The sequence below is a fragment of the Mytilus galloprovincialis genome, chromosome 11 (assembly GCF_965363235.1).
Source record: "Mytilus galloprovincialis chromosome 11, xbMytGall1.hap1.1, whole genome shotgun sequence".
Taxonomy (NCBI): domain Eukaryota; kingdom Metazoa; phylum Mollusca; class Bivalvia; order Mytilida; family Mytilidae; genus Mytilus; species Mytilus galloprovincialis.
Window position 1 is genome coordinate 6957938 of NC_134848.1, and position 14212 is coordinate 6972149.

Genomic DNA, 14212 nt, shown 5'->3' on the forward strand with positions numbered 1-14212 from the left:
CAGTTATCTAAATAAATATGTAATGCCAAACAAGCATTTAGGTTTACGATTGCATTTCTTTTTTTTAAAGAAAGCACCTTTTTTCAAGTTCAACGGGATATATGAGATGCAAGTACTGACTGAATATTCAGTTTTGGGTCATCATCAATATTTATAGCATAAAGTAAAATTCAAGAATTTCGCAAGGTGCTTCTTCTTATAATCATTCAGACGGTTTTGAATGAATACTTCTTCATACGAGTACAAAACAAATCGGCCAGAATGGATGTAGAAATAGTAAATAAAGTTTAGATAATGAAATGGCGTATAATTTAGTTCCGATATGATGAATTTCTACAGGTTTTTCATCAGACGAAAAAAGACTGTCAATTGTCACTATGTGGTGTGTAACATGAATTCTAGGGAATTACTGAAGCATGACTGGAGCGCCCCCACCCCTCCCCACCCCTTTTCTGGATCCGCAACTGATTCCTACATTACCATGAAGTTTGATCTAGAAGCCTTGCAAATTCAAATCAAAACAAGGAAAAAGAAATAAGTATAATCGATAAATCAACAGATCCGTCGACAAACTGGTGTCTGCAATTAGCTGAAAAACTGGTTCAAAACCAATCCAAAAAAAAAATCGAAAAATCAAGCTCCATCAATTGTATTTTAAAAGAGTTTAAACTGGACAATCTTTAAAATTCAGATTTGTAATTTAACGTCATAGATCATAAATAATATTCGTTACATAGTGTGCTAGTGACATAATACGGTATAGTAAATTCCATATGGGGTGAGAGCGTATAATATTTGTGAATGTTAATTTGCTTAGCTTTTTATAATTTGTGAATGCTGTGCTTTAGTTTTTATGTTTGCTTTTAGTGCTTATTCTTATGCATGTATAGAATATAGTATTTAAATAGTGCAGCCTAAATGTGCATGAAATGTATGTTCTATGTCTTTTATGTTTTAATATTTGTATTGTGTATGTTTGTTATGTAAATGTATGTATTTGTCGGTTATAAAAGCTCAGAGAGCTTATGTGTATTTGTTATGTAACATGCCGACTATAAATAAAGCTTTGAATTGAATTGAATATTACGTCACTAGCATACTATGTAACGAATTTATCTTACCGACTATCTTAACGTGTAAAATTATACTAGTGACCTATCAAAATGAGCAAGTCTTCAATACAGTTAGCATTAACATGATAAAGAAACTTCTTCCTTTGATCCTACAAAAACAGATGCCAACAATGACCACTTGTTAGATTTAAATGTGTTTTATGTATTTATTTCACTTTATCATCACTTTCTTCGTCTGTTGAAATCTTTATGATTTTTTTCTGAGTACTGTTTTGTTTTTCTAAAGGGAAGTAACACCACTACTAACCGTGTATGAAATAAGCCCCGCCTCCTTATTACCTTATATGGAATATAAAGGGACGTAACTCCACTACTAACCGTGTATGAAATAAGCCCAGTCTCCCAACTAACCTAATATTAAATATACATGGTTTCCGCGAGGACGCTTTTAACCAATCATATTCCTAGAGATGTATAGGAGGTAAGATAAGATGTATGATTCACATCTATCACAAATTGAGTGTTCATACAGAGACATGTATACTAAAGAGATTAGCGACTTGTAAATCTCGCTGACTTCACGCGTGTAAACTCGTACCCAGCATCCTCTAATCATATGATAACGAGATTAGCGGTAGTCTAGGCAATCGATAATAATCACTCGGAACACCCTGTTGTTTTTCTTTGTATTAAGGACCAGGACAAAGACCACAGGCACTTGTTTCTATCCATTGGAAGAACCGGCACTATCAACGTATATTTTCTTCCAATGGATAGAAACAAGTGCCTGTGACAAAGACTTTCAGAATTAAAATCTTGTATTGTAAACAAATTCGCAGGTGAATAATAATGACACTGTTTACATGTAGCATCAATCGGTCTGTTAATTAGGGGGTCCCATGATTAGGTGTGTATGTGGAAAATTATTATCTTTGCAAGAAATAACTGTGTAATGTCGAAGATGTCAGCAAGCGAAATTTCCCCTTTTAAAATTAACTTTCTATCATCTCAATATTTATATCTATATTAAAATTGATGCTTGGTGGTTGTTGTGATATTCACGATGTCCAAGACAGATTTTTTATCATTGGACGACAATGACACTGACCCAATTGTAGATAGTGACGACGACTTTGTTCTAGCGACAGGTGTGCACCCCCCCCCCCCACCCCACCCCAAAAAAAAGGTCAAGGAAATTGACAAGAGTTTAAGTGCAGATGTTACTGCTATACTTTGGTTACAAATGTCCTGACTTTGACAAGATTCTGAAATCTATCTCTGGGTTCCTTGGACACACCTCAAGACAACATGGAAAACAATTGAAATGTAATTTAGGCGAAAATGTTATTTTTTTCTTCATCCTTTTAACAAGGACGCATTTGTTAAAAAAAAAAAAGGATATGCAAAAGTGCATGTCCTTTAAAAGTATTTAAGGTCCTGTCCATGCATGCTATGTTAATTTTGTAATACTTCCCTAAGAAAAACTTTAAGAATCATCAATTCCGCCAAGATTGAATAATTATTTATATGAAAACAAAATGTCAAAGTGGCTTTGTACTTAATTTAAATGGCTTCGTGGTGCATATATGACTTATTAAGCATAACAACTTGACAAGATATGTCGGGCTACTTTACACTGTGATAAAAAGTTTCAAGTTTTAACACCAGGGGTTCACACTACCTTGTTTATGATGTTAATAATTAATCTAGAAAGACTTCATCAATTTGTTAACAACAGGTGACATTTCTGCATGTCCAAGTGGTTTAATTACATGAGTTACTAACTTATTAAGAGGAAGAATCATACAGCTACTGATAACCTAACATGTTTGATGTTTACTTCGTGTACCTTACAGGATGTTTACTTATTAATAGGTGTCAAATTATAAACAGTTTTATTACCATGATCAAGATTTTTAATTAGCAACATTAAAACCTGTATCAATGGAGCTTAACAACAAGAACATTAGCATGTGTTTAGTAATTTAATTATCATTGCTTTAATTTTCAAGTAAAAGAACATTATGACTCTGAAGCCATTTTGAGACCATTCAAGTAGTTTTGTTATCCAACGATCATTTTATTCAGGATTATCCTAGTCCAACTATAATAGAAGAAACCGTTTTATAGACCTTATATGTCATTGTTTAAACAAACACAACCTCGAAATATTGCTTAGTTTTAATTATTTTTGTTCCAAAAGTCGGGAGCCTTATCGAGTACTGAATCTAAAATTTGGGCTTCTTGAATCGGGATATAAATTCGCCTATAATTTTATTAACTATTACTAAAGAAAGCTTAAAATTATAAAAAAAAACTATGCCACTTCATAAATTTAAGTTATTTTTAATTGAATTGTGTTGATATAGATTGTATTTTATTATAATTTGGTTGTTTTCTGTACGTTAAAGCTGTTTGTAAATAATCAATAATGGCGGATTGTTTGGCGAATTTTCTACTCTCGAGAAATCTCGTGCACACGCGTGAAGTTGACCGCTGGTCAATAGCCGTAACGATAAGTTGCCAATCTCTGTATTTATATGTCTCTGGTTCATATTATCAGCAGTATTTGACGATAAAGGAATGCGCAGATGATATTTGAAATTACTAGACGAACCAGTAGAAGGCTTAAAAGAACTGTGCTGTATCTATTTTTTTCCCTTTCAATTGGCCGTTTCAGAATCTAAAGCATCATGGGTAATTTCATTGTTCGTATTCCTAAATGAAAATAACGTCACGTCATTGGTTAAATTTTCATTGTTTATGACATTTTTAACCAATCATGACGTTTTACTGTACACTTTTGGAAATATTACCCAGGGTGCATTAGATTCTGAAACGGCGAATTGTATAATTCTATTGTTAGTCATTATAGGTCTTAGGCATACTTTAAAACCTGTGTGAGAGATATGAATTTCTTGCACTAAATGTCTTATCTTATAATTCGATCAAATCTGTGTCAAATACAATGTTCCTTATTGGGATATTAATTCAACTCGTATACTGCTTCTCTTTAGTGAGTGGTAAGTTTTGTAGATATTGACAACATTTATCTTACCGAGGTATATAGGTAGAATTAACATAAATCTATTAAATAATATGATTTCCTCATACTAGGAAATACTGTCCTATGCACAATATCCTTTTAGTGATATGCTAACAGTCAATGCAGATTGAGAATGAAAATGAGGAATATGTTAAAGAGACAACAACCCCATCGAAGAGCATACAACAGCCGAAGGTCACCGATAGGTCTTCAAAGCAGCGAGAAAATCACGTACCCGGAGGTGGTCCTCAGCTTGCCCCTAAATAAAAGTACTGTTAAAATGTGTTTACTTTTCAATTATGCAAAGATACAAATATCAAGTGTAATTGGCCGTTTCAGAATCTAAAGAATCATCGGTAATTTCATTGTTCGTATCCCTAAATGAAAATAACGTTCCGTCATTGGTTGAATTTTCATTGTTTAGAACGTTTTAAACCAATCACAACGCTTTGGTGTACGCTTTTGAAAAATTACCCAGAATGCATTAGATTCTGAAACGGCGAATTATCAGTTAGTGTTGAGGTTTAAGAAAACAATAAAAAAAACCAACACATTTTTTATCCTTTTTATCGCCATTACCACAATCCTGTCCTCCTTTACCAAATATGGCTCGTTTAAGGTGGTACCTAACACTACAGGGAGATAACTCTGTAAAATCAGCTGAACGTTTTAATGACGTTGTGTTCATAAGTGAATATAAAGCTTCTCAATGATCAAAATAAGTGTTTGTCAAACTGCTATATAACCAGTGTAATTTTTCTGATAAAACGGTTGGTTAAATTTTTTTAAAATTTTTATATTTTTGTCAAAGGGTCAAAGTAAATACTTTGTCAAAATTTTAAGAAAATTAAACGAGCCCCATTTTTCATAAAAATTTTGACAAATGATTTACTTTCACCCTATGACAAAAATATAAAAATTTCCAAAAATATGAACCAACCATTTTATCAGAAAAATTACACTGGTTATATAGCAGTTTGACAAACACCAATTTTGATCATTGAGAAGCTTAATATTCCTTTTACAACACAAGGTAATTAAAACGTCTAGCTGATTTTATAGAGTTTTCTCCCTGTAGTGTTAGGTACCACCTTGAATTTGTTTTTATATTGTAGGTTTACGCTGCTACAACTGTAAAAATTTGAACAGTGTTTCTAAATGTTACTTCAGAACAAGCTGTGGTCAAGACGAGGTATGGAATAACGTTACAGTAAACAAACATTGAATATCAAACACACTATCTGGTCAAGATAACATGGACAGATCAAAAACAATGTTTTCAAAATTTTGATAATTTCAAACAAACAAAGAAAACAACAGCCAGTGATCTTCTGGTTTTAGTTCTTGACATGCGCACTGCATATGGCAAACGCACTGAAAGATTTATTTTCTGAAATTATTATTTCTATTGAATTGTCTCTGATCTAAGCAAGACAAAAATACGGTGGATGATTTTTTTTAAGGTATTCAAACTTTTTTCACTGCTGTGGTGTTTTAGTGTTTTGCACTTCTCGTTTCTTGTAGTAATATTCAAATTAACAGTGAAAATCAAATCATTTTTATAGTCTGATACCGTTGCTTTAAAAAAAAATACACACTCTTTGTTTCCGAAAGAATTACGAACAAAAGCAGTATTTTTATTTGCAAATGAATTACAATCCCCCCCCCCCAAAAAAAAAAATTGAGCAAATGCAATAAGCCTTTCGATACGTCTGAATGTGTCGTTGACTTATCCCCGGACAGGCAAAATATGAGTTTTATTCTGTTACCTACATATAGCCTTCTTTCGCCAGTCCTAATGCAAACATGGCTATCAAAAACGCTTAAACTGAATAAGTTTCGAATGGGGAGCTTTACTTGTGTATTCTTAAATAATTCAATTTTGGATGTAACGCGTCTTCTGATGGGCTGACGTTATTTTGTTATCAGCCCATAGACATAATTAAGTCATGTGACCGTGACGTTATCAACGTTTTTTCATGGTTTTCTACGGTTTAAATGGAATTCAGAATTAAATTATAAGAAATGACTGTTATATTTTTTCCGTCTATTCGAAAAAACATAAAAAATGTGGTGCACACTAAAATAACCCGCTATGCACGTTATTTAGTGTGCACCAATTTTTTTATGTTATTTCTTCATAGACAGAAAAAATATTACAGTCATTCCTTAACTATATTACTCCGCTTCTCTCTATTCTTTGATGTACTTTTAACACATTATTCTCTATTCTTTATATTTCGGTACTTCATTACTAGTATTCTCTATTCATTATTTTTTTTGTGGGGGTCAATCTTTCTCTGTTCTTCATATTTTCCACATTATTCTCTGTGCTGTAAACTTCCCTTCATACCCTCACCTAATAGTATTATCTATAATGTTAACGTTCCTGTACATTTTATAGTCATGTTCCCTGTCGAGATATCCTGACGAGTATGGTGTAGATATATACAGTCTTGGTTGCTTGTCAAAAAGTGAAAGTAGTATTATAGGAAAAACACAAGATACAAATGTACACAGTCATATATCTAACACACAAAAAAACCTTCAACACGGAGAAAAATTCTCAATCACTGCAAGTTTAAGACGGTCCTAGCACAAGCTTAAGCCGAATTAACTTTAGATTTTATAATAGAAAAAAAACCCAATTGTATTGAGTGCATGATATTGAGACCTTGTAACCTCGGCATTCTGAACGTGTATCACTCTAAAGAAACTTCAGTCAATTCCCTGAAAAAAGTGATTATGTATTGAAATGAGACAAATCTCCATCTAAGTCACAATATATAAAAGTAATTTAACCATTATAGGTCGAAATACGGTCTTCTATACGGAGCCTTTGCTCACACCAAACAGTAAGCTAAAAATTACTAGTGTAAAACCATTCAAACGGAAAAACCAACGGTCTAATCTATGTAAAAACGAGAAACGAAGCACAGGTATGCACCACATCAACTAACGCCAATTGCTGAATATCATATTTCTGTATATATTAAAAGAATGCATGATTCTCTTTTCTCGTTTTTATAAAGATTATAAAGATTAGATCGTTGGTTTTCCCGTTTGAATGGTTTTACTCTAGTAATTTTTGGGGATAGCTTGCTGTTCTGTGTTAGCTAAGGCTCCGTGTTGAAGGCCGTATCTTGACCTATACTAGTAAATGTGCCACACATGATAATCTTTAAATCATGCGTAAATCATGCGAATTTTTCGCACGGAAAACGCCCAAATCGAGCTACATCCGATAATTGTGCGTAAATTTACGCATGATTGTCGTATGATTCCCACACGAAAATTATGCGTATAGAGCTACCTGCGTATTACATGGAATAAATTAACGCATGAGAATCATGCGTTAATCAAAACACATGATTATCGTGCGTAGTCATGATAAAACTATGAAGTGAATTATTTTATCGTTTTTATTGTTTTTATTGTCTGCATGCGCGTAGCTACGTGTACGTCAGAACGCCCGGGCGTACACTTGAATATTGAAAAATAAAAACAAATAATCGACATAGAATAAGAAAAACTGGTCAAAAGCACATCAGCCTGTGCTTCTGTTTTCAATGGATTGTAATTTTGAATAAGAGGGACTAAATTTACTCAAAATTAATATATTTGTTCGAATCTTTTGTAAAAGTCTGAATCTACTATGAATTCTACGTACTTCGTTCTTCTATTTAACGCAATTCACTATCTGCTCAGATTCGATATGCTATTTGTATTTTTGTCGAGCCTGTGATTTATGTCACAAAAGCGAGACAAAGCGGCGTCAATATTTAGGTTCCGAATGTGGATAAAGTCTTTTGAATGACTCTCCGTGAAATTTTACGAAAGTTGGACAGAAACTGTTTATGATCAAAAAAGTATTCAGACCAATGTTATAATGCAATTATATCTTTAATTTTTCCGCATTTTAAGGACAAAATGTATTTCTTTCTGCAATTAATAAGGGGTCGCAGTTTGGGCTTACATTTTGTTATTTCTCAATTACATTAACTACTTGTCGAACCTTCATCGAATTTTATGAAAATGCCGAATAACCTTTTTCTATGACTAATGTCTAAAGCTAAAATTTTGAAAGCATTTGTTTTCGTTCATTTTTCTGTTCTTTTCTGATAGACAGATAGCCGGACTCTTCTTTACGCAATTAATTGTTTTACATGCTCAATTTATAAAACCTTCATAGATTGTCGTGAAATTTTCCAGATCAAGAAAAAAATATCAAAAGAAAATTTTAGATTTTTTTAAATCCCTTTAAAGGAATGATAAATAATTGATCACTTTTTGTGGGAAGAACCTAGGTGTTCCAGCATTTTTTCATATTGCTCCTCTTAGAAATATATTTTTTTTGTGTTCATTTAAAGGTGCTTTTGTCGATTGTATGCTCACTCACGGCACCCAGCTTTAAACTTATTTAAAAGTAATATTGGTTTGGACGTTTTCTCTAAAACCAATGACCATTTGGCTAGCTTCCAGTTTAACACGATGAATAGGTTAACATATTACAAAATTTAACCAAAACAAATAAACCATTTAGATTCAAAAGTAAGTTGCTATCAATGATATTTTACTGACAGGAATCATTATGATATCTCATTCTCGATAGCTTTTCTTTTCGAATCCACTACCCTCAGGTGTTTTAACATTGAGCGGTTGGAACCCCTCATATCCCTCGCCAAGGTTTGGGCATACACGTAAAATGACCCAGCTACGCCACTGGTCATGGTTTGATGAGTTCTTCTTTTTTAAGGTTTTGACAACTTTTGGTATCTTCTATTTTCATTTTTATACAAATATAAAGTGAAAATTTTTGAAAAAAACATATTCTTGTATGGTTTGGTTTTAATGTCACAGTTGTATTTCTGGAACTTTGGATGGAACAGACAATATGTATATATATATACTTTATTTTAAAGCAATATAATTGTTATCTGCATTCCCTTATAGTCACCTAGTGCGCAACTGAAATAAGTTTCTAATGCAATAACTAAATTTCATTATCTTTTGAGGCGAGATGTATAGAGACACAGACACGTTAACTTTTATTTCTATAGAAGTCGCTCTTCACTATACTACTACCTGTCGATACATTTATTTTTGGCATTGCACAAGTCATGTCTTCTTTGACTATTAATGACGTTAAAATACTAAATCCCTGTGATGTGTTTTAGTCGATTTTAGTCTCTGATGCATGATTTTTTATTATTAATTGGTTTTGGCTTTTAACTAGCTGTCAGTAACTGCGAGTACTCTCAAATCGTATTTTCTTGTTAATTCGACCTGTTGATACTGTTTATAATGCTTTTTTGTCATTTTTTATTTATACGGATCTTGTCTGTACACCAGCTTTGATTATTTGTAATATCTTCACTTATTCTTACAACATTTGTATAAACTTCAAGATTATAAAAAAACCGGTTTTTTTCTAAAGTGAACATTGATTGGTTAAATATTTCTCAGTCATGTCCTGTTTTTGAATTTGTTTGTTAGCTTTTTGGTCATGAATGTTTGTCTCTAATATTTAATTAACTGTGCATTTGTATTCAGATATCGCAGATCAAATTTATTCGTTCATTGTTTAATCATACGTTTTTTGATTGAGTTAAGTCTGCCAATTGATATTTTATCGTATGTTTTTCTTTGTTGTGATGTTATGCTATTGTTTCAGAAAAAGGGAGAAGGTTTGGATCCATTAAAACGTTTAATCCCGCTGCAAATGTTTGCACCTGTCCTAAGTCAGGAATCTGATGTACAGTAGTTGTCGTTTGTTTATGTAATATATACGTGTTTCTCGTTTCTCGTTTTGTTTATATAGATTAGACCGTTGGTTTTCCCGTTTGAATGGTTTTACACTAGTAATTTTGGGGCCCTTTATAGCTTGTTGTTCGGTGTGAGCTAAGGCTCCGTGTTGAAGGCCGTACTTTAACCTATAATGGTTTACTTTTTAAATTGTTATTTGTATGGAGAGTTGTCTCATTGGCACTCACACCACATCTTCCTATATCTACATACAAAAAATCTCAGTCATACAATAAATTGTTGCTAAAAAAGGTGAATATTGATGATAACTCTGATTTAAAATCCATTTAAACATTCTACATGGATATTCAAGAGAGAATGTCCATTTTATTTTGTATATATTACTTTACCCTTTTCATTAAATTGATATATTAAATTATTTAAATATTTCACAGGCGCGGATCCAGAGGTGGTCTGGGATTTGAACCCCCCTTTTTTGGACGATCAATGCATTTGAATGGGCACATGTAGTTGGAACACCCCCTTTTTGTCCTGGGTTATGAACCCCCCTTTTTAAAATGGCTGAATCCGCCCTTGTTTCATATTTCTAATTAAATTAGATTAATCATGTGGTCTTTGCTGGAAAGAAATCACTCCATTTGTACTCATATATGCCAATATTTGAAGTTAAAAGCTTTAAGCAGAGATTTACAATATGCATGTACATCTGCCATGATCTGGCATGCAGAATGTTAAAAGCAAGTAAAGAATTGACTTTATATATGCAATATCTATAATGATTTATATAAAACACATGAGATTTACAACTATTACAAAAATCGAATGAGTTGAGCATGATACAAAAATGACTTTCTCATGTACTTAGCTTTCATGCGTAAATCATGCGTTTACAATATATGCGATACACGCATGTATTTATTACGTGCGAAATGCGCATGTGAAGATCATGCGCTTAACGCATACTTCAGATACCGCATGATTTACGCACGATTCACACATGATTTACGCATGTAATAGCCTTTATTTGTAAATCATTCGTTTAAGAAATAATGCGATACATGCATGTTTAAAACGTGCGAAAACCGCGTGTAAAGATCATACGAGTTACGCATACTTCATATTTCGCATGATCCACGCATGACTTTCGCATGTAATGGCCTTCATACGTATATCATGCGTGGCACTTTTGCTTGTTTATACTGGTTTACTTTCATAAATTATTTGGATGTAGAGTTGTCACATTGGTGCTCATACCACATCGTCCTATATCTATGTAGAGTTGTCACATTGGTGCTCATACCACATCGTCCTATATCTATGTAGAGTTGTCACATTGGTTCTCATACCACATCGTCCTATATCTATTGGATGGAGAGTTGTCACATTGGGGCTCATACCACATCGTCCTATATCTATTGGATGGAGAGTTGTCACATTGGGGCTCATACCACATCGTCCTATATCTATTGGATGGAGAGTTGTCACATTGGTGCTCATACCACATCGTCCTATATCTATGTAGAGTTGTCACATTGGTGCTCATACCACATCGTCCTATATCTATGTAGAGTTGTCACATTGGCGCACATACCACATCGTCCTATATCTATGTAGAGTTGTCACATTGGTGCTCATACCACATCGTCCTATATCTATGGAGAGTTGTCACATTGGCGCTCATACCACATCGTCCTATATCTATGTAGAGTTGTCACATTGGTGCTCATACCACATCGTCCTATATCTATGTAGAGTTGTCACATTGGTGCTCATACCACATCGTCCTATATCTATGTAAAGTTGTCACATTGGCGCACATACCACATCGTCCTATATCTATGTAGAGTTGTCACATTGGTGCTCATACCACATCGTCCTATATCTATGGAGAGTTGTCACATTGGTGCTCATACCACATCGTCCTATATCTATGGAGAGTTGTCACATTGGTGCTCATACCACATCGTCCTATATCTATGGAGAGTTGTCACATTGGTGCTCATACCACATCGTCCTATATCTATGTAGAGTTGTCACATTGGTGCTCATACCACATCGTCCTATATCTATGGAGAGTTGTCACATTGGTGCTCATACCACATCGTCCTATATCTATGTAGAGTTGTCACATTGGTGCTCATACCACATCGTCCTATATCTATGTAGAGTTGTCACATTGGTGCTCATACCACATCGTCCTATATCTATGTAGAGTTGTCACATTGGTGCTCATACCACATCGTCCTATATCTATGTAGAGTTGTCACATTGGTGCACATACCACATCGTCCTATATCTATGTAAAGGATGGAGAGTTGTCACATTGGTGCTCATACCACATCGTCCTATATCTATGTAGAGTTGTCACATTGGTGCACATACCACATCGTCCTATATCTATGTAAAGGATGGAGAGTTGTCACATTGGTGCTCATACTACATCGTCCTATATCTATGTAGAGTTGTCACATTGGCGCACATACCACATCGTCCTATATCTATGAAGAGTTGTCACATTGGTGCTCATACCACATCGTCCTATATCTATGGAGAGTTGTCACATTGGTGCACATACCACATCGTCCTATATCTATGTAGAGTTGTCACATTGGTGCTCATACCACATCGTCCTATATCTATGTAGAGTTGTCACATTGGTGCTCATACCACATCGTCCTATATCTATGTAAAGTTGTCACATTGGTGCTCATACCACATCGTCCTATATCTATGTAGAGTTGTCACATTGGTGCTCATACCACATCGTCCTATATCTATGTAGAGTTGTCACATTGGTGCTCATACCACATCGTCCTATATCTATGTAAAGTTGTCACATCGGTGCACATACCACATCGTCCTATATCTATGTAGAGTTGTCACATTGGTGCTCATACCACATCGTCCTATATCTATGGAGAGTTGTCACATCGGTGCACATACCACATCGTCCTATATCTATGTAAAGTTGTCACATTGGTTCTCATACCACATCGTCCTATATCTATGTAAAGTTGTCACATTGGTTCTCATACCACATCGTCCTATATCTATGTAGAGTTGTCACATTGGTGCTCATACCACATCGTCCTATATCTATGTAGAGTTGTCACATTGGTGCTCATACCACATCGTCCTATATCTATGTAAAGTTGTCACATTGGTTCTCATACCACATCGTCCTATATCTATGTAGAGTTGTCACATTGGTGCTCATACCACATCGTCCTATATCTATGTAGAGTTGTCACATTGGTGCTCATACCACATCGTCCTATATCTATGTAGAGTTGTCACATTGGTTCTCATACCACATCGTCCTATATCTATGTAGAGTTGTCACATTGGCCCACATACCACATCGTCCTATATCTATGTAGAGTTGTCACATTGGTTCTCATACCACATCGTCCTATATCTATGTAGAGTTGTCACATTGGCCCACATACCACATCGTCCTATATCTATGGAGAGTTGTCACATTGGTGCTCATACCACATCGTCCTATATCTATGTAGAGTTGTCACATTGGTGCTCATACCACATCGTCCTATATCTATGTAGAGTTGTCACATTGGTGCTCATACCACATCGTCCTATATCTATGTAGAGTTGTCACATTGGTGCTCATACCACATCGTCCTATATCTATGTAGAGTTGTCACATTGGCGCTCATACCACATCGTCCTATATCTATGTAGAGTTGTCACATTGGTGCTCATACCACATCGTCCTATATCTATGTAGAGTTGTCACATTGGTGCTCATACCACATCGTCCTATATCTATGTAGAGTTGTCACATTGGTGCACATACCACATCGTCCTATATCTATGTAGAGTTGTCACATTGGTGATCATACCACATCGTCCTATATCTATGTAAAGTTGTCACATTGGTTCTCATACCACATCGTCCTATATCTATGTAGAGTTGTCACATTGGTGCTCATACCACATCGTCCTATATCTATGTAAAGTTGTCACATTGGTGCTCATACCACATCGTCCTATATCTATGTAGAGTTGTCACATTGGTGCTCATACCACATCGTCCTATATCTATGTAAAGTTGTCACATTGGTTCTCATACCACATCGTCCTATATCTATGTAGAGTTGTCACATTGGTGCTCATACCACATCGTCCTATATCTATGTAAAGTTGTCACATTGGTGCTCATACCACATCGTCCTATATCTATGTAGAGTTGTCACATTGGCGCTCATACCACATCGTCCTATATCTATGTAGAGTTGTCACATTGGTGCTCATACCACATCGTCCTATATCTATGTAGAGTTGTCACATTGGTGCTCATACCACA

General features: G+C 34.7%; 1 protein-coding gene across 2 annotated transcripts in view; it reads left to right on the forward strand.

The window, feature by feature from the left end:
* Positions 1-3968: 3968 nt before the first annotated feature.
* LOC143050963 (uncharacterized) overlaps positions 3969-14212 on the forward strand; it is a 28541-nt gene continuing 18297 nt past the window's right edge. The window contains exons 1-3 of one of the 2 annotated variants that reach the window (XM_076224056.1): positions 3969-4096; positions 5235-5311; positions 6524-6595. In XM_076224056.1, the coding sequence (XP_076080171.1) occupies positions 4042-4096; positions 5235-5311; positions 6524-6595 (204 nt within the window). In that variant the 5' untranslated portion in view covers positions 3969-4041. The remainder of the gene's footprint in view (positions 4097-5234; positions 5312-6523; positions 6596-14212) is intronic. The other variant, XM_076224057.1, reaches the window with a different exon arrangement.